The sequence below is a fragment of the Syngnathus typhle genome, linkage group LG12 (assembly GCF_033458585.1).
Source record: "Syngnathus typhle isolate RoL2023-S1 ecotype Sweden linkage group LG12, RoL_Styp_1.0, whole genome shotgun sequence".
NCBI classification, from domain to species: domain Eukaryota; kingdom Metazoa; phylum Chordata; class Actinopteri; order Syngnathiformes; family Syngnathidae; genus Syngnathus; species Syngnathus typhle.
Genome location: NC_083749.1, coordinates 11,192,661 through 11,220,114, shown reverse-complemented (window position 1 = coordinate 11,220,114; position 27,454 = coordinate 11,192,661). Strand labels below are relative to the sequence as shown.

General features: G+C 41.7%; 1 protein-coding gene and 1 long non-coding RNA gene across 6 annotated transcripts in view; one reads left to right on the top strand and one right to left on the bottom strand.

Annotated features, from left to right (window-relative positions):
- Positions 1–16,273, top strand: part of LOC133163685 (uncharacterized) — a 32,595-nt gene extending 16,322 nt beyond the window's left edge. For 2 of the 3 annotated variants that reach the window (XR_009716431.1, XR_009716429.1), the window contains exons 2-4: positions 14,301–14,436; positions 14,505–14,595; positions 14,717–16,273. This is a non-coding gene — a long non-coding RNA (uncharacterized LOC133163685). Of the gene's footprint in view, positions 1–6,506; positions 6,774–14,300; positions 14,437–14,504; positions 14,596–14,716 lie in introns of all 3 variants that reach the window. The other variant, XR_009716430.1, reaches the window with a different exon arrangement.
- Positions 1–27,454, bottom strand: part of slc38a9 (solute carrier family 38 member 9) — a 55,379-nt gene that overhangs the window by 21,614 nt on the left and 6,311 nt on the right. Inside the window, exon 1 of one of the 3 annotated variants that reach the window (XM_061293804.1) lies at positions 17,329–17,641. The exons of the other annotated variants lie outside the window; for them this stretch is intronic. Within the exon in view, the coding sequence (XP_061149788.1) occupies positions 17,329–17,393 (65 nt within the window). The 5' untranslated portion in view covers positions 17,394–17,641. Of the gene's footprint in view, positions 1–17,328; positions 17,642–27,454 lie in introns of those variants that run through there. 3 annotated transcript variants of the gene reach the window in all.

The window sequence follows — 27,454 nt, the reverse complement described above, 5'->3', positions numbered from 1 at the left end:
TCTCGTGGCGTGCGGCACACGTGTTGCTGACGTATGACGTAGCCCGCGTCCTAATAGATTAAGGAAAATATCGGCTCGCAGATCGGCTGCATTTTCCGATACCCGATCCATCTATTTTGTTGATATCGATCCACATCGATTAATCGATATAATGCTCTACGATTTATTGGCATCGATGCTAAAGGTAAACATCGATTTATATCGCCGTGTTTGACCTCGGACATTAGACGCGACTTTATTTTGAAATCCAGTTCATTGTTGCTTGCTTCCTCTTTCCGGGAGGAGTGCTGTTGTGTTGTGAGCAGAGCACGCACGTGAAAGGGGAGGCGACAACTAGTACGCGGCTCCTGGGCTGGTGCTATGGCTAGTGTCCAAAAAGAAGAGGAAATTTGCTCCCCTTTAGGCTTCAAGTCATTCGTTTGGAAGCACTTTGGATTCCAAAGAAAAGATGGCTCAACGGACAAGACACGTGCAGTTTGTAAATCCTGCCATGCGGTGATCAAATATTCAGGGAGCAGAAATCTCGCCGCACATTTAAAGAAAAAACGCGACACATCAAAGTTCAGTGTCAAAGTAAGCAATTTGTATACTACAATACTCTTGTAATTCCCTAAATAAAGAGTTTGCAGTACCTTGTTGATTTTGCGTATGAATTGTTATAAATCAGGATATTGTTCTATATTTTTTATTTAAAAAAAAAAAAAATCGATCGTAGAGCACTATATCGCGTATATCGTGAATGAATCGCAGCAGGCTTTAAGATATCGGCAAATATCGTATCGCAGTTCTTTATATCGATATTATATCGTATCGTGACAAAACCCGCGATTTACACCCCTAGTACCCATGTATAATGCGCACCCCAGATTTTAGGACAATAAATTAGTTACATTTTGAGCATTATACATGAAAACAAACGGTATTTTAAAAAAACTATTACATAAATAACACATTTATAAAACCTTCTGTCTCACTCCAATTCATTAAATCCATCGATCGTCCTTTGTCAACAATGCCGTGTGCCGCGCCGCAGTTCAAATTATTCCACAGGCCCATACAACGATATATAAACTATATTTTAAATAACTATCACATAAACAACAATATTATCAAACCATTTGTCTCACTCCAAATCATTAAATCCACCGATCAAATTTCTCGTCTTTTATCGATCGTCCTTTGTCAACAATGCCGTGTGCCGCGCTGCAGTTCAAATTATTCCACAGGCCCATACAACGATATATAAACTATATTTTAAATAACCATCACATAAACAACAATACTATCAAACCATTTGTGTCACTCCAAATCATTAAATCCATCAATCAAATTTCTCGTCCTTTATGTCATCCTGGTGACAGAGGACATGTCCAGAGGATATGGCGCTTTAAAGTGTTAATTACTTTATTTGATTTTTTCTCTCTATTTTTCATGTTTTGAATATGTTCAAGATAAAGATATCAAAGCATGTGAAGTGATCAACTATACTAAAAATAACATGTGAAGTGGTCAACTATACTTGTAAGTAAGTGATGTGTTAATGATCAAGTAAAAATTTGTGGAAAAAAAACATATATAAGTCGCTCCTGAGTACAAGTCACCCAAACTATGAAAAAAAACCGTGACTTATAGTCCGAAAATTACGGTACATGGATTCCAGTCAGTATCAGCAGATCCTTGCGAACGATGTTAAAGAATCAGTGACAAAGCGTGTGTGTGTATATAGTGTATGTGTGTAAATACACACACGCGCACGCACGCACACGCACGCACACACACGCACGCATATATATATATATATATAGTTTCAAATGGCCAACATTGGCACATTAATGTGACTTATTCGAAGAAGGTGTTTTGAAATTTAGTCAGTCATTGTGAAATTCCCAACTAGATTAAAATTCTAGAGAGACTTAAAGCGGTTGTGATTGATTTGGTCAAACAAGCACATTAGGAATTGCATGTCAACTAAATTCCTGGAAGACCTACTCGAAGAAAATACCTAATTTATTATTTAGCACACACTATAGGAAATGTCAGACGTGCATGGTCATGTACGGTCACTTGACTTATCTGGGGTCCATTCCTTGCCTGAGCTTCGTCATTGACTTAACTTTTCACAAAGATAATCCTGAGTAAACATAAGCTTGTCTGAATCAATGTCTGGATAACATTGTTTTCATTGATTTTCCAGATACTATACAGATATACAACGTAAGTATTATGTAAGCATTTCGTCTTATCTACTTTTCACTTCTATTTGTCCTAAAAAGTGGAACCCCTACTATTCACAACGAATTTGGAGCAAATAGCGAAAATCCATGTAAAACTGAGGCCTAATGAAATGCATTGGAGGGAAGAAAATTGTACAGTCGTGTGTGTATATACAGTAATCTCTCGCTACATCACAGTTCGTTTAGCGCGGTTTCACTACATTGCGGATTTTTTTTCCAAATAAAAAAAAATTTAAAAGTCAAAATAAAATTTCTAAATTGAGGAATTATGGCACAAAACTTGCCCACACACCAGCAGAAGGCAAGGAGTGCCCACACAATTGCAGTCCGTACACTTGTATCTTTTTATAAAAATAATAATATTTATTTATAAAAATAAAAATATAATAATTACAATTTGTTATAAACTGATTTTTTTAAACAATAAATAGAATTAAAAATTAAATAAAACAATTATAATACAGAATAATGTTACAAAATCCACAAAAAGGGTGAATTTGCAAGTCTTGACATAGCAGAAATAGTATATTTGTGCCAGAAAGTGGGCACCTAGAGACTGCTCCCCACCCCACAGCTGTGTCACCAAGTGCTATGATTTAAAAAATATAATAATAATTACCGTTTTTTTCCATGTATAATGCGCCCCCATGTATAATACGCACCCTAAAAATGGCATGTCGATGCTGGAAAAAAGCCTGTACCCATGTATAATACGCACCCAAATTTTGACTCCTGCTTAAGTCTGTAAACGTAAAATTATTTCAGAAAAAAGATCATCTTTGGGAACAACCGGATGTTATTCTGCCGGTCAGTATCACTGCGCATGCGCTAGCAAACTCGATAGCGAAGAAATGTTTCGGATTTGTGTAGGGTACATTGTGAAAAAAATTTTTGTACCCATGTATAATGCGCACCCCAGATTTTAGGAAAATAAATTAGTTAGATTTTGCGCATTATACATGGAAAAAAACAGTAAACTGTATTCTGTGCTTGCGGATCTTTTTGGGGACTGTCTATAAAAATCTCACAAGATATTTCCTCATAATCCACAAACCTATACAAAGTAGATGGCCTCTCACTCATCCGGAAAGGCTCAGCAGTTTTCTAAATCAGCGTTTTACTTGAATTTATTGCGTACCTTTGAGGAAGTAGTACTTGTGACAAACAATAGCAGACTGATGACCTATGCTGTTATCAGCAGTATGCTGCATGTGGCACTGAGCCCTCCAACATTTTGCTTTGCTATACCTCATTTTGAGCTACATTGTTTCTATAGTTATAGGAAACATTTAAACTTGACTTTCCATTGTTTGTATACAATTAGTTGAGAACCTTGTATGCCTGCCCATCAAGTGAGAAGTCCTGTGCATTTTGTCGTCACAATTTGGTTCATTTACATAATAAACTGCCCAACAGCTTTCACGCACTAGACTGTTTCTAACAGTGTCAAAGCCAAAGGTCAAGCTGAGCTGCATTGGCTTTTTTGGAGACGCACAGATAAGCTTTTGCTTCTGATAAGCCGCAGCCCATATTGATTGCAGGGTAAAACTGTCAATACGGTGGGTTTAGCTGGTATTGGTGTTTGGGGATGTGTCGGCTGCATGCGTATTGAATGTGTACATTAATTGACAAACGCACCCTGCGACTGACAAAACCATGTCAAACATGTTGAAATGACGAGGAATTGTAAATCTTATTTAACTATATGTGTGTGTGTGTATGTAGTATGTATGTATGTGTGTGTGTGTGTGTCTGTGTGTGTGTCTGTGTGCGTGTGTGTGCGTGTGTGTGCGTATATATATATATGTATATATATATATATATATGTATATATATATATGTATATATATTAGGGGTGTAACGATACATCGATACACATCGATTAATCGATATAATGCTCTACGATTTATTGGTATCGATGCTAAAGGTAAATATCGATTTATATCGCCGTGTTTGACCTCGGACATTAGACGCGACTTTATTTTGAAATCCAGTTCATTGTTGCTTGCTTCCTCTTTCCGGCGTTGTTGTGTTGTGAGCAGAGCACGCACGTGAAAGTGGAGGGGACAACTAGTCCGCGGCTCCTGGGCTGGTGCTATGGCTAGTGTCCAAAAAGACGAGGAAATTTGCTCCCCTTTAGGCTTCAAGTCATTCGTTTGGAAGCACTTTGGATTCCAAAGAAAAGATGGCTCAACGGCCAAGACACGTGCAGTTTGTAAATCCTGCCATGCGGTGATCAAATATTCAGGGAGCACAAATCTCGCCGCACATTTAAAGAAAAAACACGACATCAAAGTTCAGTGTAAAGTAAGCAATTTGTATACTACAATACTCTTGTAATTTCCTAAATAAAGAGTTTGCAGTACCTTGTTGATTTTGCGTATGAATTGTTATAAATCAGGATATTGTTATATATTTTTTACTAAAAAAAAAAAAATATCGATCGTAGAGCACTATATCGCGATATATCGTGAATGAATCGCAGCAGGCTTTAAGATATCGGCAAATATCGTATCGCAGTTCTTTATATCGATATTATATCGTATCGTGACAAAACCCGCAATTTACACCCCTAATATATATATATATATATATATATATATATTAGGGGTGTAACGATTCATCGATACACATCGATTAATCAATATAATGCTCTGCGATTTATTGGCATCGATGCTAAACATAAACATCGATTTATATCGCCGTGTTTGACTTCAGACATTAGACGAGACTTTATTTTGAAATCCAGTTCATTGTTGCTTGCTTCCTCTTTCCGGGAGCAGTGCGTGGCGTTGTTGTGTTGTGAACAGAGCAGGCACGTGAAAGGGGAGTCGACAACTAGTACGCGGCTCCTGGGCTGGTGCTATGGCTAGTGTCCAAAAAGACGAGGAAATTTGCTCCCCTTTAGGCTTCAAGTCATTCGTTTGGAAGCACTTTGGATTCCAAAGAAAAGATGGCTCAACCGACAAGACACGTGCAGTTTGTAAATCCTGCCATGCGGTGATCAAATATTCAGGGACCACAAATCTCGCCGCACATTTAAAGAAAAAACACGACATCAAAGTTCAGTGTTAAAGTAAGCACTTTGTATACTACAATACTCTTGTAATTTCCTAAATAAAGAGTTTGCAGTACCTTGTTGATCTTGCGTATAAATTGTTATAAATCAGGATATTGTTCTATATTTTTTATTTAAAAAAAATAAAATATCGATCGTAGAGCACTATATCGTGATATATCATGAATGAATCGCAGCAGGCTTTAAGATATCGGCAAATATCGTATCGTAGTTCTTTGTATCGATATGATATCGTATCGTGACAAAACCCGCGATTTACACCCCTAGTATTTAGGGAACGTGAGGTAAATCTTTTCGATTGCATTTCATGGCGACGTCACTGAAAATGACATCACATCATTGTCGTGTTTTACATGGCTACTAACACCACAAATGTCCACTTTATGCTTCATGTTTCAAGGATTAAAATAAAATAAAATATAAAGTCAATAATGCTACGCAAAACAAGACAATCTCCCTGCCAAGCAGTCTGTCTGCCTGAATGATGATATCTTGGTTGGATTCACGCAATCGGGCTATTCAGACAGTAGCTGCAGTCCAAAATATCTGACCTAGAACCACTTATTAAAAGGGGCCCCAGTCGGATTTGAAAAAAGAAAATATTTTGAAATTGAGCCATTCAGACTGTCCGACACAGGTTGCATATTGGCAAAGAAATTTTGAATTGAGCTACAGCGTGAAAGTAGTATAGAGGATAGTTTTCTCAGTTCAGCAATGTCGTTTAAAGATGACTGAATGTTTTATTTCCCTCGTGTGACACATAACCAAAGCTGGCTCTTCCCTGGAAATTACAATAGATTGAATTCACACACCACTGTTTATGTGCCAGGTTTTTGAGATATAAAAAAAAGACCAAGATGAATCACGTGAACTTTTTCCACCATTAATGTGACCTATAACCTAAAAAGTTATATTTTAGAGAAGTAAAAAAAGTAGATGTGATAGCAGGGATGCACACCATCTTATAACGGAGTCAAGTTGAAATATTTCTTTACAATAATTGTTATATCCTTTCCCCCACCACTAGTCTAAATATAGTATTCTGATTAATATTGTGCGTGTGTGTGTGCGTGTGTGTGTTTTCCATCAGCACACAGGGCATGTGATGCGTCGGTGCAGTAGTGTTGGAGTAGTAGTGCCTGCAATTTGTGCATGCTGCATGCTGCCTCTGCTTGCCTCTTTTCTGCTTTCAGCTACCGGCACCGGCTAGCCCTGTTTCTGGGGGTGAAAAGAGGAGCCGAGTGCATAAGCCTCCTCAGCCGGTACATAGCCTCTCCATTGCCAAGACTTGCACACGCCTCCTTGTGGACACACACGGCAACTGGCACCCTGCGGTCCCAGGCTAAGTTGTGCAGGATCTCAGAGCAGCAGGGGGCCCCAGAGATGTGGCATGTAGGCCCACCGGTGTGTCGACACGCCCTACCAGAGATGGGACCAAGTCACACATGTGAATGTCTCAAGTGAGTCTCAAGTCATTTTTTTCTTGGGCAAGTCAAGTCCTTAAATAGGTCAAGTCAAGTCCAAGTCAAGTCCTTAAATAGGTCAAGTCAAGTCCAAGTCAAGTCACCTTATTATTGCAATTTTACCTGCAGAATCTGATCTTAGTAACGTGAAAAGACAAGATAAGTACGTTTAAGTAACCATCATTGTCCAATGTGTCTAACCTGTTTAAAAAATATGACAATAATTTGGATTTGCACTGTAATTACTGATATTCAGTAAAATACACCACGGAATACAAAAAAAAGAAATAAATGACCTCATACAATGATTGACAGCTCAATCTAAACAAATGAACGTCTGCCGACAGTGTCTGACACATTTGAGTTGCAAATATGAAAAAAGGATCTGAGAAAAATCTGAAAGAAGAAACACATTAAAGAGCATTAGAAATATTTTATGTTTCGTCTGTAACATCTGGAGACACCAGAGCTATATAAACTTCAAACGGACAAAGTTTGAAGTTGTCGTCTGGCTGTCTGAAATGTTTCTGTTGCATATCTTGCACTGTGCTGTCCGTCTTTTTCCTCGCGGTACCGCTCCCGCTGACATGTTTGTGCATGTCTGATATAAAGGGGCGTGATTCTCCAACAAACACGTAAGGTAGGTAGAGAGGGCACGACTGATTGATTGACAGTAGGGGTGTAACGATTCATCGATACACATCGATTAATCAATATAATGCTCTACGATATATTGGCATCAATGCTAAACGTAAACATCGATTTATATCGCCGTGTTTGACGTCAGACATTAGACGCGACTTTATTTTGAAATCCAGTTCATTGTTGCTTGCTTCCTTTTCCCGGGCGCAGTGCGCGGCGTTGTTGTGTTGTGAGCAGAGCAGGCATGTGAAAGGGGAGTCGACAACTAGTACGCGGCTCCTGGGCTGGTGCTCTATGGCTAGAGTCCAAAAAGACGAGGAAATTTGCTCCCCTTTAGGCTTCAAGTCATTCGTTTGGAAGCACTTTGGATTCCAAAGAAAAGATGGCTCAACCGACAAGACACGTGCAGTTTGTAAATCCTGCCATGCGGTGATCAAATATTCAGGGACCACAAATCTCGCCGCACATTTAAAGAAAAAACACGACATCAAAGTTCAGTGTTAAAATAAGCACTTTGTTTACTACAATACAATATTTCCTAAATAAAAAGTTTGCAGTACCTTGTTGATTTTGCGTATGAATTGTTATAAATCAGGATATTGTTCTATATTTTTTATTTTAAAAATATATATATATCGATCGTAGAGCACTATATCGTGATATATCGTGAATGAATCGCAGCAGGTTTTAAGATATCGGCAAATATCGTATCGTGGTTCTTTGTATCGATATATCGTATCGTGACAAAACCCGCGATTTACACCCCTACTAAATAACACTGAAGTCATTCAAGTCATCGTGTCTCAAGTCAAGTCAAGTACCGAGTCTTTAACTTCCAAGTCCAAGTCGAGTCTCAGGTTTTTGTATTTTTGTCAAGTCAAGTCACAAGTCATCAAAACAGCGACTCGAGTCGACTCGAGTCCAAGTCACAGTGACTCGAGTTCCCATCTCTGCGCTCTATTGCCCATCAACCACTGTCCCGGCTGTGGGTAAACAGCTCCAGCTATGGGTGAACCAGAGCTCCAGCGCCACCTCCATTCCCTCCATCTGAAGGTCTCGGAAAAAGAAGTACTCCCCTCGGCGCACAGGGACGCTCTGATAGTGACCATTTTCAAGAAAGGGGACAAAGCGGATTGCGGAAACTATAGGGGCATCTCGCTCCTTTCAACAGTTGGCAAAGTACTTGCTCGTGTTCTTGCCAATCGCCTACTGCCACTGTCTGAGGAAGTTCTCCCAGAATCGCAGTGTGGTTTTCATCCATCTAGAGTAGCGGTGTCCAAACTTTTTGCAAGGAGGGCCATATTTAGTAACGTGAGGGGGCCCGGGTGCCAATATTTTTTTTCGGTTCTCTTCCCTGGTGCTAATGGGACGTTGAACGCTGCGCGCTCGCTTCTCTTCCGGGGGGGGAGGGGTGCTAATGGGACGTCGAACGCTGCGCGCTAGCTTCTCTTCCGGGGGGGTGCTAATGGGACGTCGAACGCTTCGCTTGATTTCATTTGTGTGGCGGGCTCCATCTAGTGTTGAAACTGAGAAGTGCAACAGAGTTGAGCTCAAGCTTCTTGTGCGGGCCATATTCAATTACCGTTTTTTTCCGTGTATAGTGCGCAAAATTTTACTAATTTATTGTCCTAAAATCCGGGGTGCGCATTATACATGGGTACAAAAGAAAAAAAAAAAAAAATTTTTTTTTAATTTTTTTTTTTTTTTTTTTTTAAGTCCCAATTATCGTCACACACGCAGGGAGGCAATGGGTCCCATTTTTATAGTCTTTGGTATGGTCTTAACTAGGCTGGATGTAATTTTTTTTGTTGGCGTTGATTTCTCCGACTGCCCATAAACGCACCACCGCGCTTCGTGCGCGCACGGGACAGCAAACGAGCAGGTGATCGAGCAAGCGTCTGATACGAGAGCATTGCGGTCGCATGGAGCGTGTTTGAAGTGAACAGCAGAGAAGAAAGGCAAAGTGTTGTGAAATAAAATGCACAGAACGGATGCGCAAGACACGTCAGCTATATAAAGAGCGAGAGTTGTTTTCTTCCTATTAGTTTCAATTCACAGTTTAATTAGCAGTTTCAATCAGCAAATAACAAAATGCGTATTACAGGTAATATTTTATTTCACAACACTTTGCCTTCTTCCTTTGGTCTCTGCTGTTCATCCTAAAACACAAAGGCGCTCTTTAAGCAATGCGACAGTGAGCGCCCGGCGCGCTGCACCAAATTAAGCTCCCTGCGCAGTGCGCACTGAGGTCCACTTAAATTTTAGAAAGTACATCAGGACTTTAAAAATATCTTCTAAATTTCAGCGACGGCTCTGTCACAATAATCGACCAGCCCGGTGCAGTTGGGCGGTCGGCGGCGCGCTACGGTTGAGCGTTCTCTCGCGCGCTCTCTCTCTCTCGCTCTCTCTCGCTCTCGCACACACGCAAACCGGATATCATACGGAGGCCGCCATTACAGATGCGCAGAACGGATGAGCAAGACACGTCAGCTATATAAAGAGCGAGAGTTCAGTTCTCTACCTAAATCCGTATTACAGGTAATATTTTATTTCACAACACTTTGCCTTGTTCCTTTCTTCTCTGCTGTTCACTTCAAACACGCTCCATGCGCACGGAGCGCGGTGGTGCGTTTACGGGCAGTCGGAGAAATCAACGCCAACAAAAAAAATTACATCCAGCCTAGTTAAGACCATACCAAAGACTATAAAAATGGGACCCATTGCCTCCCTGCGTGTGTGACTGTCATTGGGACTTAAAAAAAAAAAAAAGAAATTTTTTTTTTTAAAAAATTCATAAAAATTGGGTGCGTATTATACATGGGTACAAGCTTTTTTCCAGCATCAGCATGCCATTTTTAGGGGTGCGTACTATACATGGGGGCGCACTATACACGGAAAAAAACGGTATGTTTGCAGAATTCGCCGGGCGCTCACTGTTGCATTGCTTTAAGAGCGTCTTTGTGTTTTAGGATGGCTTTATTGCTCCCAATTGCTTTCTTTGGAGGCATGATTAGGGGTTAATCCAATCCTCAAAGTAATGAAAATACAATAACGAACGGAGTCAGTCGGCATCCGGGCCGCGCGGTCAGGTATTCTCGTGTCTTTTCGGCTCATTTCGCGAGGTTCGACCTCGGAATTTTCTTCGACAACTGAAGCAAAGAAATCTCGAGGTTTGACTGTAATTGTCAATTTTATTTGTATATATGAAGCCCTTTGAGACTTGCTTGTTATTTAGGGCTATATACAGTGCCTTGCGAAAGTATTCGGCCCCCTTGAACCTTTCAACATTTCGCCACATTTCAGGCTTCAAACAAAGATACAAAATTTAAATTTTTTGTCAAAAATCAACGACACAAAATTTATTGGATAATTGAAACTTTCTTAACAAATAAAAAACTGAAAAGTGGGGCGTGCAATATTATTCGGCCCCTTTACTTTCAGTTCAGAAAACTCACTCCAGAAGTTCAGTGAGGATCTTTGAATGATCCAATGTTGTCCTAAATGACTGATGATGATAAATAGAATGCACCTGTGTGTAATCAAGTCTCCGTATAAATGCACCTGCTCTTTGATAATCTCAGGGTTCTGTTTAAAGCGCAGAGAGAACCATGAAGACAAAGGAACACACCAGGCAGGTCCGAGATACTGTTGTGGAGAAGTTTAAAGCCGGATTTGGATACAAAAAGATTTCCCAAACTTTAAACATCTCAAGGAGCACTGTGAAAGCAATTACCGTTTTTTTCCTTGTATAATGCGCGAAATTTAACTAATTTATTGTCCTAAAATCTGGGGTGCGCATTATACATGGGTACAATTCAAAAAAAAAAAAAATGTTCTTTTTTTTTTTTTTTTTAAAGAAAATCATGGTACAACAAAACCAACAACAGGACTGACCGACAAAGACGTGGAACAAAAAGACAGGGTGACATTACCAAAGACAGGAACAGAAACCAAACAGACATCATGACAGTAACACATGCAATGATCCGACGGTGAGCGAGGGGCAGACAGGACTTAAATACAAAACACGTTACATTGATTGAGGTGACACAGGAAGGGAGGTGCGACGCGAACAGAAACTATGGCAACCTAGACACATAGCAAAACTGGGGACGAGACATGACAAATCTCCCTCGAAATAAAACTTGAAATCACCTTTCTTCTTGTTTGTTGTCAATCGCGCATCGCATTCAGCCATCCTGCCCAACACACTTAGTCCGTAAAATTCATAATTGACGACACATCGTTTGATGCGATGGTGCAATCCTTGATGGTGTGTTATTGTCAAATATTGTTTGTTTTTTAATCTCCATCGCGGACCGGACGTCATACGGAGGCAGTATGACTGCGCATGCGCACTATGGATCCGATGCGCAGAACGGATGCGCAAGACACGTCAGCTATATAAAGAGCGAGAGTTGTTTTCTTCCTATTAGTTTCAATTCACAGTTTAATTAGCAGTTTCAATCAGCAAATAACAAAATGCATATTACAGGTAATATTTTATTTCACAACACTTTGCCTTGTTCCTTTAGTCTTTGCTGTTCACTTCAAACACGCTCCATACGACCGCAATGCTCTCGTATCAGACGCTTGCTCGATCACCTGCTCGTTTGCTATCACAATGTACCCTACACAAATCCGAAACGATTGTTGCGGCTCCGAGTCACGACGAGGGGCAAGTTTTGGTTTCCAAGGGTGTTTTTATTCCTCTTCAACGTCTCTCCCATACAGAGCCGCCTTTTTCACGTCCGCATGCCTTTTTCACATGTGCGCACGGATCGCGGTGGTGCCTTTACGGGCAGTCGGAGAAATCAACGCCAACAAAAAAAAATTACATCCAGCCTAGTTAAGACCATACCAAAGACTATAAAAATGCGTGTGTGACGATCATTGGGACTTTAAAAAAAAAAAAAATTAAAAATTCGGTGCGTATTATACATGGGTACACGCTTTTTTCCAGCATCAACATGCCATTTTTAGGGTGCGTATTATACATGGGGGCGCATTATACATGGAAAAAGACGGTATATTGAAATGGAAGGAGTATCAGACCATTGCAAATCTACCAAGACCCGGCCGTCCCTCCAAACCTTCATCTCAAACAAGGAGAAGACTGATCAAAGATGCAGCCAAGAGGCCCATGATCACTCTGGATGAACTGCAGATAACTATAGTTGAGGTGGGAGAGTCTGTCCATGGAACAACAATCAGTCATGCACTGCACAAATCTGGCCTTTATGGAAGAGTGGCAAGAAGAAAGCCATTTCTCAAAAATATCCATAAAAAGTCTTGTTTAAAATTTGCCACAATCCACCTGGGAGACACGCCAAACATGTGGAAGAAGGTGCTCTGGTCAGATGAAACCAAAATCGAACTTTTTGGCCACAATGCAAAACGATATGTTTGGCGTAAAAGCAACACAGCTCATCACCCTGAACACACCATCCCCACTGTCAAACATGGTGGTGGCAGCATCATGGTTTGGGCCTGCTTTTCTTCAGCAGGGACAGGGCAGATGGCTAAAATTGATGGAAAGATGGATGGAGCCAAATACAGGACCATTTTGGAAGAAAACCTGTTGGAGTCTGCAAAAGTCCTGAGACTGGGACGGAGACTTATCTTCCAACAGGGAAATGATCCAAAACATAAAGCCAAATCTACAATGGAATGGTTCACAAATAGACGTATCCAGGTGTTAGAATGGCCAGGTCAAAGTTCAGACCTGAATCCAATCGAGAATCTGTAGAAAGAGCTGAAGACTGCTGTTCACAAACGCTCTCCATCCAACCTCACTGAGCTCGAGCTGTTTTGCAAGGAAGATTGGGCAAGAATTCCAGTATCTCGATGTGCAAAACTGATAGAGTCATACCCCAAGCGACTTGCAGCTGTAATTGCAGCAAAAGGTGGCGCTACAAAGTATTAGCGCAAGGGGGCAGTTTTTTATTTGTTAAAAAAGTTTAAATTATCCAATAAATTTTGTTCCACTTCACGATTGTGTCCCACTTGTTAATTCTTGACAAAAAATTAAACTTTTATATCTTTATGTTTGAAGCCTGAAATGTCGCGAAATGTTGCAAGGTTCAAGGTGGCAGAATACTATCGCAAGGCACTGTAAATAAACTTGACTTGAGAGTTACGAGGGTGCGGGTTTGATTCCACCTCCGGCCCTTCCTGTGTGGAGTTTTCATGTTCTCCCCGTGCCCACGTAGGTTTTTTCCAGGCACTGCGGTTTCCACATCCCAAAAACATGCTTGATAGCCTGATTGAGCACTCCAAATTGCCCCTAGGTATGAGTGCTCTGTGTGCCCTGCAATTGGCTGGCAACCGTTTCGGGGTTTTCCCCCGCCTACTGCCCGATGACTATTGGGATAGGCTCCAGCACGCCCACGACTCCAGTGGGCACAAGCGGTATAGAAAATGGATGGATAATATACACAAAGAAGATTGTCGGGAAAAAGATGGTTCTTTGGGGACGCATACCTTTTATTAGCATAACATTTATTGACAGAGATGACGGAGCTCTGCAAACATACAAACATGTAAAAATCTCAGCGACGACCATAAAAAACTTAATGTGCAGGGAACATTCAGTGGTACGGTCAACAGCCTCCTCAACGTCCTCAATGTGTGGCCCAGCAACATATCCCAATCAGTAGACCCAAAGTAGTCTCTCAAAGACTGCTCAGCCTCAAGCGACCTTCCTGATTTTTGAAATGTAAATAAACCAATCTACTGTGGACAGTGGAGTCAAGGCAGGACCTCCAAGCCTGCTTTGACTGCACCGATTGGGGAGTTTTCGAAGCTGCAACTTCAGATCTGCATGAAATCACTGACACGGTCACATCATACATCAGTTTTTGTGATGATCTGTGTGCGCAGACTAAGACCTTCTGCACGTACAACGACAAACCTTGGTTTACACCAAACGTCAGGAGGCTGCGCAAAGTCAAGGAGGAGGCCTACAGGAGCGGCGACCGCGACCTGTTCAAGCAGACCAGAAACACACTGAACTGAGGTCAGGAGAGTCAGGACGTGTTACGGGGAGAGCCTGAAGAGACACCTCTGATTCTGATCCCTCAACAGTGTGGAAAGGTCTGCAGAGCATCATGGGCTTCAAGAAACGAACTGTGGAGAGCCCAAGGCTTGCTAACCAGCTAAACAGGTTCTACTGCAGGTTTGATCAGTCCTCCAACACAACGGGACTTCCTGCAGCACAATCTACATACTCACCTCTCCCCACAACTGCTCTGTCCACACCTCTATCAACGTTGTCACCCACTCTCTCTCTCTTGCAGAGGCCGCGCCCGCACTCCAGATCCGCGAGAAGGAAGTGCGCCAGATGTTCCAGAGACAAAAGACCAGGAAGGCACCGGGCCCAGACGGCGTGTCACCTTCCTGCCTGAAAGTCTGCGCTGAGCAGCTGGCGCCCACCTTTGCACGGATCTTCAACCGTTCTCTGGAGCTGTGTGAGTTGCCCTCATGCTTCAAGAGCTCTACCATCGTTCCAGTGGCCAAAAAGCCCGCCATCACAGGTTTGAATGAGTATAGACCTGTAGCACTGACATCTGTGGTCATGAAATCTTTCGAGAGGTTAGTGCTGAACCACCTGAAGGATGTCACGGGCCCCCTGCTTGACAGGAGACAGCGTGTGAGGCTGGGGGGCATCACATCTGACACCCGGACCACCAATACTGGAGCCCCTCAAGGGTGCGTCCTCTTCCTACTGCTCTTCTCTCTCTACACCAACAATTTCTCCTCAGGTGACTCTCCTGTGAAGCTTCTGAAGTATGCAGACGACACCACTCTCATCGGACTGATCCAGGACTTGTACCTGTCCAGGACCAGGAAACGTGCAAGGAACATCTCTACAGACCCTTCTCACCCAGGTTGCAGTCTGTTTGAACTACTCTCCTCCGGACGGCGTTATAGAGCTCGGTACGCCAAAACCAGCAGACACAGAGACAGCTTCTTCCCCCAGGCTGTTGCTCTGATGAACTCACACCACTCTTAGAGTCTCAGAGTCATTACTGTGCAATAACGTCCTGCTCTCCACACCTTTCTTGAATTTGTCTCCACTGTACTATGTGTCCTCTCTGCATCCATTGCAGCCTGGTCATCCTGGATAAGGGACCTCCCCATCTGTGGTCTCTTCTCAAGGTTTCTCATTTCCCCTAGATGGAGTTTTGAGTTTTTCCTTGCCCTTTTGGGAGTTTAAGATCAGGGGATGTTTGAGAATATTTGCCATTTTTCACACGTCCTGAGTGTTGTTAGTCACCTAAATGTTGAACAAAGGGTGTGATTTACTGAAGTCAAACTCCTTGTTTGGCACGCTCAAACATGGCGAATAAAAAACTTGAATCTTGAATAAAACAACAAAATTGCAATAACTGCATTAATCAAAGTGAAGTCTAACTGTAGTCTTGAAACAAATCTGAATAAGGAAAAACATTGCAATAAAATAATGCAAACGGCTACCGCTATTGTTGGGGAGCCTGAGGACTGTATAGGGGGTTGGCTTGGATGGTTACCGTATTTTCACGTTTGTTAGGCGCGGATAAAAGTCTTAGATTTTCTTCAAAATGTGCGGCGCGCCTTATGATGCAGTGCTCCCTATGTGTGTTGTTGTAAGGCGGACGTATTAAAGAACGCGATGAGAACGTTAGAGGGAGAATTGTGGGTGTGAATTTGTGGTATGAATGAATTTGAAGCAATGTATAAGGTACTATCTATAAAAGGGGAGATGTTAGAGAGAGTGAAAAACCCCCCGCCCCCACATGCAATGTGGCACTGCTGTGTTGTGTTACGTCATGACGCACGGGGGTCGGTTCAATACAGTCACAAACTTGAGCACTCGCTGTCGTCCTCTGTCTCATTATTATCTATACATATATACACACAAACATATGTAAGGAGACCAGGTGTTTTTTTTCCACGCATCACCATCGCTGTTGATCTGTGACTCTGAGTGCCCATCTCACAGACGATGTGAAAAAACAAGTGATGCAAACGAACATCGAGCTTGCTAACATGTCTGCTGGCACTGTTGTTCGAGCTTTCGTAAAAGCCGGCATCATATTCGAGGAGCCACACGGCACGGAAAGTGACTGACAGTGAAGAAAGTGAACCTGGCATGTCAGTTGGAGATTTAGCACTGCTGTTCAATTCGGAAACAGAGGATGAGGACTTCGATGGGTTTAATTGATGACCATTACCGGTAATCAAAATGTGAACACCAAACTCAGTTTTGCTCCCGCTTCATTTTTACCCTAATTTTCGGACTAAAAGTCGCACCGGAGTAAGTCGCACCAGCCATAAAATGCCCAAAAAAGTGAAAAAAAAAACATATATAAGTCGCTCCGGAGTATAAGTCGCATTTTGGGGGGCAATTTATTCGTCAAAATCCAACACCAAGAACAGTCATGAACGAGCAACAACAGGCTAAACGATAGGTATGCTAACGTGACATAAACACAAACTAAGAGCTGAGAACGGCCCTGACGTAAAATTCAGTTATTAAAAAAACTATTACATAAATAACACGTTAATAAAACCATCTGCGTCACTCTAATTCATTAAATGCATCAATCGTCCTTTGTCAACAATGCGTGCGCGCCGCTGACGGCTCTTGCACTTCAAAATATTCCACAGGCCCATATAACGATATATAAATTGTATATCAAATAACTATTATATAAGCAATAATGTTATCAAACCATCTGTGCACTCTAAATCATTAAATCCATCGATCAAATTCCTCGTCCTTTGTCAACATCTCCGCGTGTGCGCCCTGACGTCAGCCTCGTCGTTACTCCACAGATCTATTATATAACTGTATTGTAGCGTTAACAAAGTTCAAGGAAAGACGTGGGTTTGGTAAACGGCTCTTTATTTAACAAAACAAACTTACAGGCGTGTGGCGGCGTGGACTTCCAGCCAGCTCGGTAGAGTAGGACCGGGCGTGCGTAAAAGCATTGTCCGAGCCCCATCCACCGTCCCTGGACAGCTACCCGGCCGAGCGCCGGCGCCCGACTTCAATCCACGGAAGTGAAAGAGAGCTCCGTCGAGTGACGCGGGACGTCGCGCTGCTGACGTCAGCAGCCCTTCAGCAAAGCGCCAATCACATGTGCTGCTTCTTCTTCTACTACTTTGGATTTGGCTTCATAGAGATACATAGAAACACTAGATGATCGCTTTAGCTGGTTGACGACGTGCAGACCTGTCCACCATCTTGAACCGGGAGTCACGGGAAATGGTCATGCTGACGTCAGCAGCGCGACGCGACGTCGCGGTCGCGCGTCAGCAGCGCGACGTCGCGTCAGCAGCGCGACGTCGCGTCAGCAGCTCGGCGGTTGTTTACATAAAGGACAAAGATCGACTCGTCCAGGCACGGTGGATGAGGCTCGGACAATGCTTTTACGCACGCCCGGTCCTACTCTACCGAGCTGTCTTTCACCACACGCCTGTAAGTTTGTTTTGTTAAATAAAGAGCCGTTTACCAAACCCACGTCTTTCCTTGAACTTTGTTAATATAGTTATATAGTAGATCTGTGGAATAACGACGAGGCTGACGTCAGAGCGCACGCGCGGCGATGTTGACCAGGGCTGTGGACTCGGTCGGATTTTTGCACCGAGTCCGGCCTCTTGACCATGAGTCCGAGTCCGGATGTCCATTTTTTCTGTTAATTCATGTGACTGCTTAGTCTTTATTCAAGGCTAATTTAGATAAAAATCTAAATAATTACAACAGTTTTGTGATGGCTTTGTCTTTATTAAACATAAACGAACACAATAAACAGATACTTTCAAGTTTTAATCATTAATTACACCATTATAGCTCAGACATTTATCTAAACACAAATAATTAGTGACGACCCCTTATTTGGAAAGCAAAAAACCGATGTCGTACGGCGTCAGCACTAAGTTGTTTTCAATAAAAACATGAAGAACTCACGTTTGTGTCAGTCAATTTTAATTTTTATAAAGGATTATTCTCATTTGATGTCTTTAAATTCATCCGTGTTCTGCCATTGAAGCGGGGTGCATTCAAAGACCAGTCGTACAGACGGAACACTCATTCACTTCACGAAAACGCAACAATACAATTACGTGAGCTCTTTGCATAAACCTCGATGCAAAGAAACTCCTCTTTTTGGGTACAGGCTACAAGGAGTATATATTACAAAGGAGACTTTATACTTAATTGTGATCATCATTCATCCATCCATCCATTTTATTTTATTACCGTTTTTTTCCGTGTATAGTGCGCCCCCATGTATAATACGCACCCTAAAAATGCCATGCTGATGCTGGAAAAAAGCCTGTAACCATGTATAATACACACCCAATTTTTATGAATTTCTTTTAATTTTTTTTTATTTTTTTTAAGTCCCAATGATCGTCACACACGCAGGGAGGCAATGGGTCCCATTTTTATAGTCTTTGGTATGGTCTTAACTAGGCTGGATGTAATTTTTTTTGTTGCCGTTGATTTCTCCGACTGCCCGTAAACGCACCACCGCGCTCCGTGCGCGCATGTGAAAAAGGCGTGCGGACGTGAAAAAGGCGGCTCTGTATGGGAGAGACGTTGAAGAAGAATAAAAACACCCTTGGAAATCAAAACTTGCCCCTCGTTGTGACTCGGAGCCGCAACAAATGTTTCGGATTTGTGTAGGGTACATTGTGACAGACAGCAAACGAGCAGGTGATCGAGCAAGCGTCTGATACGAGAGCATTGCGGTCGTATGGAGCGTGTTTGAAGTGAACAGCAGAGACGAAAGGAACAAGGCAAAATGTGAAATAAAATATTACCTGTAATACGCATTTTGTTATTTGCTGATTGAAACTGCAAATTAAACTGTGAATTGAAACTAATAGGTGGAGAACTGAACTCTCGCTCTTTATATAGCTGACGTGTCTTGCGCATCCGTTCTGCGCATCCGTTCTGCGCATCTGTAATGGCGGCCTCCGTATGACGTCCGGTCCGCGATGGAGATTAAAAAACAAACAATATTTGCCAATAACACACCATCAAGGATTGCACCATCGCATCAAACAATGTGTCGTCAATTATGAATTTTACGGACTAAGTGTGTTGGGCAGGATGGCTGAATGCGATGCGCGATTGACAACAAACAAGAAGAAAGGTGATTTCAAGTTTTATTTTAGTTTCTGTTCGCGTCGCCCCTCTCTTCCTGTGTCACCTCAATCGATGTAACGTGTTTTGTATTTAAGTCCTGTCTGCCCCTCGCTCACCGTCGGATCATTGCATGTGTTACTGTCATGATGTCTGTTTGGTTTCTGTTCCTGTCTTTGGTAATGTCACCCTGTCTTTTTGTTCCACGACTTTGTCGGTCAGTCCGGTTGTTGGTTTTGTTGTACCATGACTTTCTTTAAAAAAATAAATTAATTAAAAAAAATTAAAAATAAAAAGATTTTGTACCCATGTATAATGCGCACCCCAGATTTTAGGACAATAAATTAGTTAAATTTTGCGCACTATACACGGAAAAAAACGGTACTCAGGTATTTTCAAAGCAAATTAATATTGTTGCATTTATTAATTTGCTTTAACATGACAGCGCAATATAATTAAAAGCTGACACTATAGCAATGTCAAACGTGTTAATTTAAGAAAAAGCCACACACGTTTTGTGATAAAATCTTTCATAACGAGAATGATGTGAGTGAATTGATCTTACAATTTCTATTTTATCCCCCCTCCCCACCATCTGTCACTTTGCTTGGGACAAAAGGAGCCTTCAGAACACAAATTTCTTCTCAATTATTCACTCAAATCAATTCACTCAAATCATTCTCGTTATGAAAGATTTGATCACAAAACGTTTCCGTCTGTACGACTGGTCTTTGAATGCACCCCGCTTCAATGGCAGAACGCGGATGAATTTAAAGACATCAAATGAGAATAATCCTTTATAAAAATTAAAATTGACTGACGCAAACGTGAGTTCTTCATGTTTTTTTTTGAAAACAACATAGTGCTGGCGCCGTACGACGTCGTTTTTTTGCTATAATTCGGTATAAAAACCCTCACCCAAAGTTAAGGTTTCATGGGAATATTATTGTCATAATTGTCTGGACCATATATGATAATTGTTTAATGGTAGTTATTGATAGATCTTGAAGATGTCAAGTTATACGTGCATAAGACTATGTTGTTCATGCATTATAGCACGTTCATTGTAAGAGGGGAAGAGATGTTGTGTATTTTGGGCTAACTCAAATTCCGTAGTAGAAAAACCCCGGAAGTGGGATGGGCATTCTGTCTTGTTGGGGTACGCCCTGTGAACGCGCTGTGAGTAAGGAATAAAGCAGTTATCATTCACGTCGTTGTCCGACCTATTCTTGCTATCTAAGAACCTGGAAAATAGTAAGGATATAACATATATCACGGGTCACTACGACGAGTTTGGTGGAGTTTTTACTGCTTCTTCCAACTCCTACCGCGCTGACTGTAACCTGAAACTCTCTGGCTGCGTCTTGCCTCTTTTTTTTTTTTATTGTCGGACTCGGTGGTCAAAATCAGCACCGAGTCCGGCAAAAATGACCGAGTCCGACCGAGTCCGAGTCCCCGAGTCCGAACCGAGTCCACAGCACTGATGTTGACAAAGGACGAGGAATTTGATCGATGGATTTAATGATTTAGAGAGTGCACAGATGGTTTGATAACATTATTGCTTATATAATAGTTATTTGATATATAATTTATATATCGTTATATGGGCCTGTGGAATATTTTGAAGTGCAAGAGCCGTCAGCGGCGCGCACGCATTGTTGACAAAGGACTAGGGGTGTAAATCGCAGGTTTTGTCGCGATACGATATCACATCGATACAAAGAAGCACGATACGATATTTGCCGATATCTTATTCATTCACGATACATCACGATATAGTGCTCTACGATCGATTTTTTTTTTTTAAATAAAAAATATAGAACAATATCCTGATTTATAACAATTCATATGCAAAATCAACAAGGTACTGCAAACTCTTTATTAGGAAATTACAAGAGTATTGTAGTATACAAAGTGCCTTTTTTAACACTGAACTTTGATATCGTGTTTTTTCTTTAAATGTGCGGCTGGATTTGTGGTCCCTGAATATTTGATCACCGCATGGCAGGATTTACAAACTGCACGTGTCTTGTCTGTTGAACCATCTTTTCTTTGGAATCCAAAGTGCTTCCAAACGAATGACTCGAAGCCTAAAGGGGAGCAAATTTCCTCGTCTTTTTGGACACTAGCCATAGCCCAGGAGCCGGGTACTAGTTGTCGACTCCCCTTTCACGTGCCTGCTCTGCTCACAACGCAACATCGGGCACTGCGCCCGGAAAGAGGAAGCAAGCAACAATGAACTGGATTTCAAAATAAAGTCGCGTCTAATGTCCGAGGTCAAACACGCCGATATAAATCGATGTTTACGTTTAGCATCGATGCCAATAAATCGTCGAGCATTATACCGATTAATCGATGTATCGTTACACCCCTACAAAGGACGATTGATGGATTTAATGAATTGGAGTGATGCAGATGGTTTTATTAACGTGTTATTTATGTAATAGTTGTTTGAATAACTGAATTTTACGTCAGGGCCGTTCTCAGCTCTTAGTTTGTGTTTATGTCACGTTAGCATACATATCGTTTAGCCTGTTGTTGCTCGTTCATGACTGTTCTTGGTGTTGGATTTTGTCGAATAAATTGCCCCCCAAAATGCGACTTATACTCCGGAGCGACTTATCTATGTTTTTTTTTCGCTTTTTTGGGCATTTTATGGCTGGTGCGACTTATACTCCAGTGCGACTTTTAGTCCGAAAATTACGGTAATAATCTAAACTAGAATTTTGCAATTTCTGGAGAAATTGCGTGTGAAGGCGAAATGTATGAATAACTTTTTCGGGGAATGCTGCCGAACGATGTTGAAACGTGTTGAATTACTTGAGAAATGTAGAATATTTGGAGAATTTGTGGTGAATTTCAAATTTGAAAGTTTGGAATTTTTGGTAAGTGGGAAGTTGTGGAATAGGTAGGCAAAAGATGAACAGTTGAAAGTTGGAATGGGTTGAATCGGTTGAAAAATGTAGAAATTAGAGTAGAAAAACGAAATTTTGGAGAATTTGGTTGAATTTCGAATTTGGAATTTTTGGTAAGTGGGAAGTTGTGGAATAGGTAGGCAAAAGATGTACAGTTGAAAGTTGGAACGGGTTGAATCAGTTAAAAAATGTAGAAGTTAGAGCAAATGTTGAATCCCCATAGAGAATGAATGGGAAAATAAAAAAAAGCAATTGCGCCAAAATCTTTCTAAATTTGGAACAAAACAAAAAAAACGGCCTCAGGACATTCACTTTTGGGGTAAAAATGTTGAAACGGGTTAAATCAGACAAAAAACGAAAAAGTTAGCGCAAATGTAGCTATTTGGGCCACTCAGTGTTGAAATAAGGTCACTTCCGGTTTGATTCGGGTCACTTCCGGTCTATTTGGGGTCACTTCCGGTTTATTTGGGTCACTTCCGGTTTAATTTGGGTCACTTCCGGTTCGTCTGAGGTCACTTCCGGTTTATTAGGGGTCACTTCCGGTCTAAAAAGGTCACTTCCGGTTCATTTGGGGTCACTTCCGGTTTGATTTAGGGTCACTTCCGGTTTACCAGAGGTCACTTCCGGTCTATTTGGGGTCACTTCCGGTTTATTTGGGTCACTTCCGGTTTAATTTGGGTCACTTCCGGTTCGTCTGAGGTCACTTCCTGTTTATTAGGGGTCATTTCCGGTCTAAAAAGGTCACTTCCGGTACGTTTGGGGTCACTTCCGGTTTGATTTGGGGTCACTTCCGGTTTACCTGAGGTCACTTCCGGTCTATTTGGGGTCACTTTCGGTTTGATTTGGGGCACTTCCGGTTTAATTTGGGTCACTTCCGGTTCATCTGAGGTCACTTCCGGTTTATTAAGGGTCATTTCCGGTCTAAAAAGGTAACTTCCGGTACATTTGGGGTCACTTCCGGTTTGATTTGGGGTCACTTCCGGTTTACCTGAGGTCACTTCCGGTCTATTTGGGGTCACTTTCGGTTTGATTTGGGGCACTTCCGGTTCATTTTGGGTTCATTGGGGGCACTTGAGGGTCAATCCAAGATGGCCGCCACACTGGAATTGGGGGTCAAGGGTTGAATGTGTAAGCGTAGTGGAAGTGGGGGTGAATGGGAGTGAATGTGGGAAGCATAAGGTCAATGCATTTGGAATGGGTTGAATCGGTCGAAAAATGTAGAAATTAGAGTAGAAAAACGAAATTTTAGAGAATTTTGGTTGAATTTCAAATTTGAGAATTTGGAATTTTTGGTAAGTGGGAAGTTGTGGAATAGGTAGGCAAAAGATGAACAGTTGAAAGTTGGAACGGGTTGAATCGGTTGAAAAATGTAGAAATTAGAGTGGAATAACGGAATTTGAGAGAATTTTGGTTGAATTTCAAATTTGAAAATTTGGAATTTTTGGTAAGTGAGAAGTTGTGGAATAGGTAGGCAAAAGATGAACAGTTGAAAGTTGGAATGGGTTGAATCGGTTGAAAAATGTAGAAGTTAGAGGTGAAACACGAAATTTTGTGAAATGTCGAATGTGCCATTAAGAATGGATGGGGAAAAATTTGTCGGAATTTTGGGAATTTTGCGGAATCGGAAAATTTTCAGAATGAGAAAAATACAAGCGCTCATGTCGTGAATATTTGGAATACGTGAAAAGTGGAATGGAGTGAATCGGATGAATTATGCGGAAGATGAAACTGGACAAAAAAGTGTGGAGAATAAAAGAGAATAATAATAATAACTAGAATTTTGCAATTTCTGGAGAAATTGCGTGTGAAGGCGAAATGTATGAATAACTTTTTCGGGGAATGCTGCCGAACGATGTTGAAACGTGTTGAATTACTTGAGAGATGTAGAATATTTGGAGAATTTGTGGTGAATTTCAAAATTGAAAGTTTGGAATATTTGGTAAGTGGGAAGTTGTGGAATAGGTAGGCAAAAGATGAACAGTTGAAAGTTGGAATGGGTTGAATCGGTAGAAAAATGTAGAAGTTAGAGTAGAAAAACGAAATTTTGGAGAATTTGGTTGAATTTTAAATTTGGAATTGTTGGTAAGTGGGAAGTTGTGGAATAGGTAGGCAAAAGATGAACAGTTGAAAGTTGGAACGGGTTGAATCAGTTAAAAAATGTAGAAGTTAGAGCAAATGTTGAATCCCCATAGAGAATGAATGGGAAAATAAAAAAAAGCAATTGCGCCAAAATCTTTCTAAATTTGGAACAAAACCAAAAAAAACGGCCTCAGGAGGTTCACTTTTGGGGTAAAAATGTTGAAACGGGTTAAATCGGACAAAAAACGAAGACGTTAGCGCAAATGTAGCTATTTGGGGCACTTAGTGTTGAAATAAGGTCACTTCCGGCTTGATTTGGGTCACTTCCGGTCTACTTGGGGTCACTTCCGGTTTATTTGGGTCACTTCCGGTTTAATTTGGGTCACTTCCGGTTCGTCTGAGGTCACTTCCGGTTTATCAGGGGTCATTTCCGGTCTAAAAAGGTCACTTCCGGTACATTTGGGGTCACTTCCGGTTTGATTTGGGGTCACTTCCGGTTTACCAGAGGTCACTTCCGGTCTATTTGGGGTCACTTCCGGTCTATTTGGGGTCACTTCCGGTTTATATGGGTCACTTCCGGTTTAATTTGGGTCACTTCCGGTTCGTCTGAGGTCACTTCCGGTTTATTAGGGGTCATTTCCGGTCTAAAAAGGTCACTTCCGGTACATTTGGGGTCACTTCCGGTTTGATTTGGGGTCACTTCCGGTTTACCTGAGGTCACTTCCGGTCTATTTGGGGTCACTTTCGGTTTGATTTGGGGCACTTCCGGTTCATTTTGGGTTCATTGGGGGCACTTGAGGGTCAATCCAAGATGGCCGCCACACTGGAATTGGGGGTCAAGGGTTGAATGTGTAAGCGTAGTGGAAGTGGGGGTGAATGGGAGTGAATGTGGGAAGCATAAGGTGAATGCATTTGGAATGGGTTGAATCGGTTGAAAAATGTAGAAATTAGAGTGGAATAACGGAATTTGAGAGAATTTTGGTTGAATTTCAAATTTGAAAATTTGGAATTTTTGGTAAGTGGGAAGTTGTGGAATAGGTAGGCAAAAGATGAACAGTTGAAAGTTGGAATGGGTTGAATCGGTTGAAAAATGTAGAAGTTAGAGGTGAAACACGAAATTTTGTGAAATGTCGAATGTGCCATTAAGAATGGATGGGGAAAAATTTGTCGGAATTTGGGGAATTTTGCGGAATCGGAAAATTTTCGGAATGAGAAAAATACAAGCGCTCATGTCGTGAATATTTGGAATACGTGAAAAGTGGAATGGAGTGAATCGGATGAATTTTGTGGAAGAAGAAGCGGGACAAAAAAGTGGCGGGAATAAAATAGAATAATAATAACTAGAATTTTGCAATTTCTGGAGAAATTGCGTGTGAAGGCGAAATGTATGAATAACTTTTTAGGGGAATGCTGCCGAACGATGTTGAAACGTGTTGAATTACTTGAGAAATGTAGAATATTTGGAGAATTTGTGGTGAATTTCAAAATTGAAAGTTTGGAATATTTTGTAAGTGGGAAGTTGTGGAATAGGTAGGCAAAAGATGAACAGTTGAAAGTTGGAATGGGTTGAATCGGTAGAAAAATGTAGAAGTTAGAGTAGAAAAACGAAATTTTGGAGAATTTGGTTGAATTTTAAATTTGGAATTGTTGGTAAGTGGGAAGTTGTGGAATAGGTAGGCAAAAGATGAACAGTTGAAAGTTGGAACGGGTTGAATCAGTTAAAAAATGTAGAAGTTAGAGCAAATGTTGAATCCCCATAGAGAATGAATGGGAAAATAAAAAAAAGCAATTGCGCCAAAATCTGTCTAAATTTGGAACAAAACAAAAAAAACGGCCTCAGGAGGTTCACTTTTGGGGTAAAAATGTTGAAACGGGTTAAATCGGACAAAAAACGAAAAAGTTAGCGCAAATGTTGCTATTTGGGGCACTTAGTGTTGAAATAAGGTCACTTCCGGTTTGATTCGGGTAATTTCCGGTCTTATTTGGGTCACTTCCGGTTTATTTGGCTCACTTCCGGTTTAATATAGGTCACTTCCGGTTTAGCGGAGGTCACTTCCGGTTTATTTGGGGTCATTTCCGGCTAAAAAAGGTCACTTCTGGTTTATTTGGGGTCACTTCCGGTTTACCTGAGGTCACTTCCGGTTTATTTGGGTCACTTCCGGTTCGTCTGAGGTCACTTCCGGTTTATCAGGGGTCATTTCCGGTCTAAAAAGGTCACTTCCGGTACATTTGGGGTCACTTCCGGTTTGATTTGGGTCACTTCCGGTTTAATTTGGGTCACTTCCGGTTCGTCTGAGGTCACTTCCGGTTTATCAGGGGTCATTTCCGGTCTTAAAAGGTCACTTCCGGTACATTTGGGGTCACTTCCGGTTTGATTTGGGGTCACTTCCGGTTTAGCTGAGGTCACTTCCGGTTTATTTGGGGTCATTTCCGGTCTAAAAAGGTCACTTAAGGTTCATTTGGGGTCACTTCCGGTTTGATTTGGGGTCACTTCCGGTTTACCTGAGGTCACTTCCGGTCTATTTGGGGTCACTTCCGGTCTATTTGGGGTCACTTCCGGTTTATTTGGGTCACTTCCGGTTTAATTTGGGTCACTTCCGGTTCGTCTGAGGTCACTTCCGGTTTATTAGGGGGTCATTTCCGGTCTAAAAAGGTCACTTCCGGTACATTTGGGGTCACTTCCGGTTTGATTTGGGGTCACTTCCGGTTTACCTGAGGTCACTTCCGGTCTATTTGGGGTCACTTTCGGTTTGATTTGGGGCACTTCCGGTTCATTGTGGGTTCATTGGTGGCACTTCAGGGTCATCCAAGATGGCCGCCACACTGGAATTGGGGGTCAAGGGTTGAATTGTGTAAGCATAGTGGAAGTGGGGGTGAATGGGAGTGAATGTGGGAAGAATAAGGTG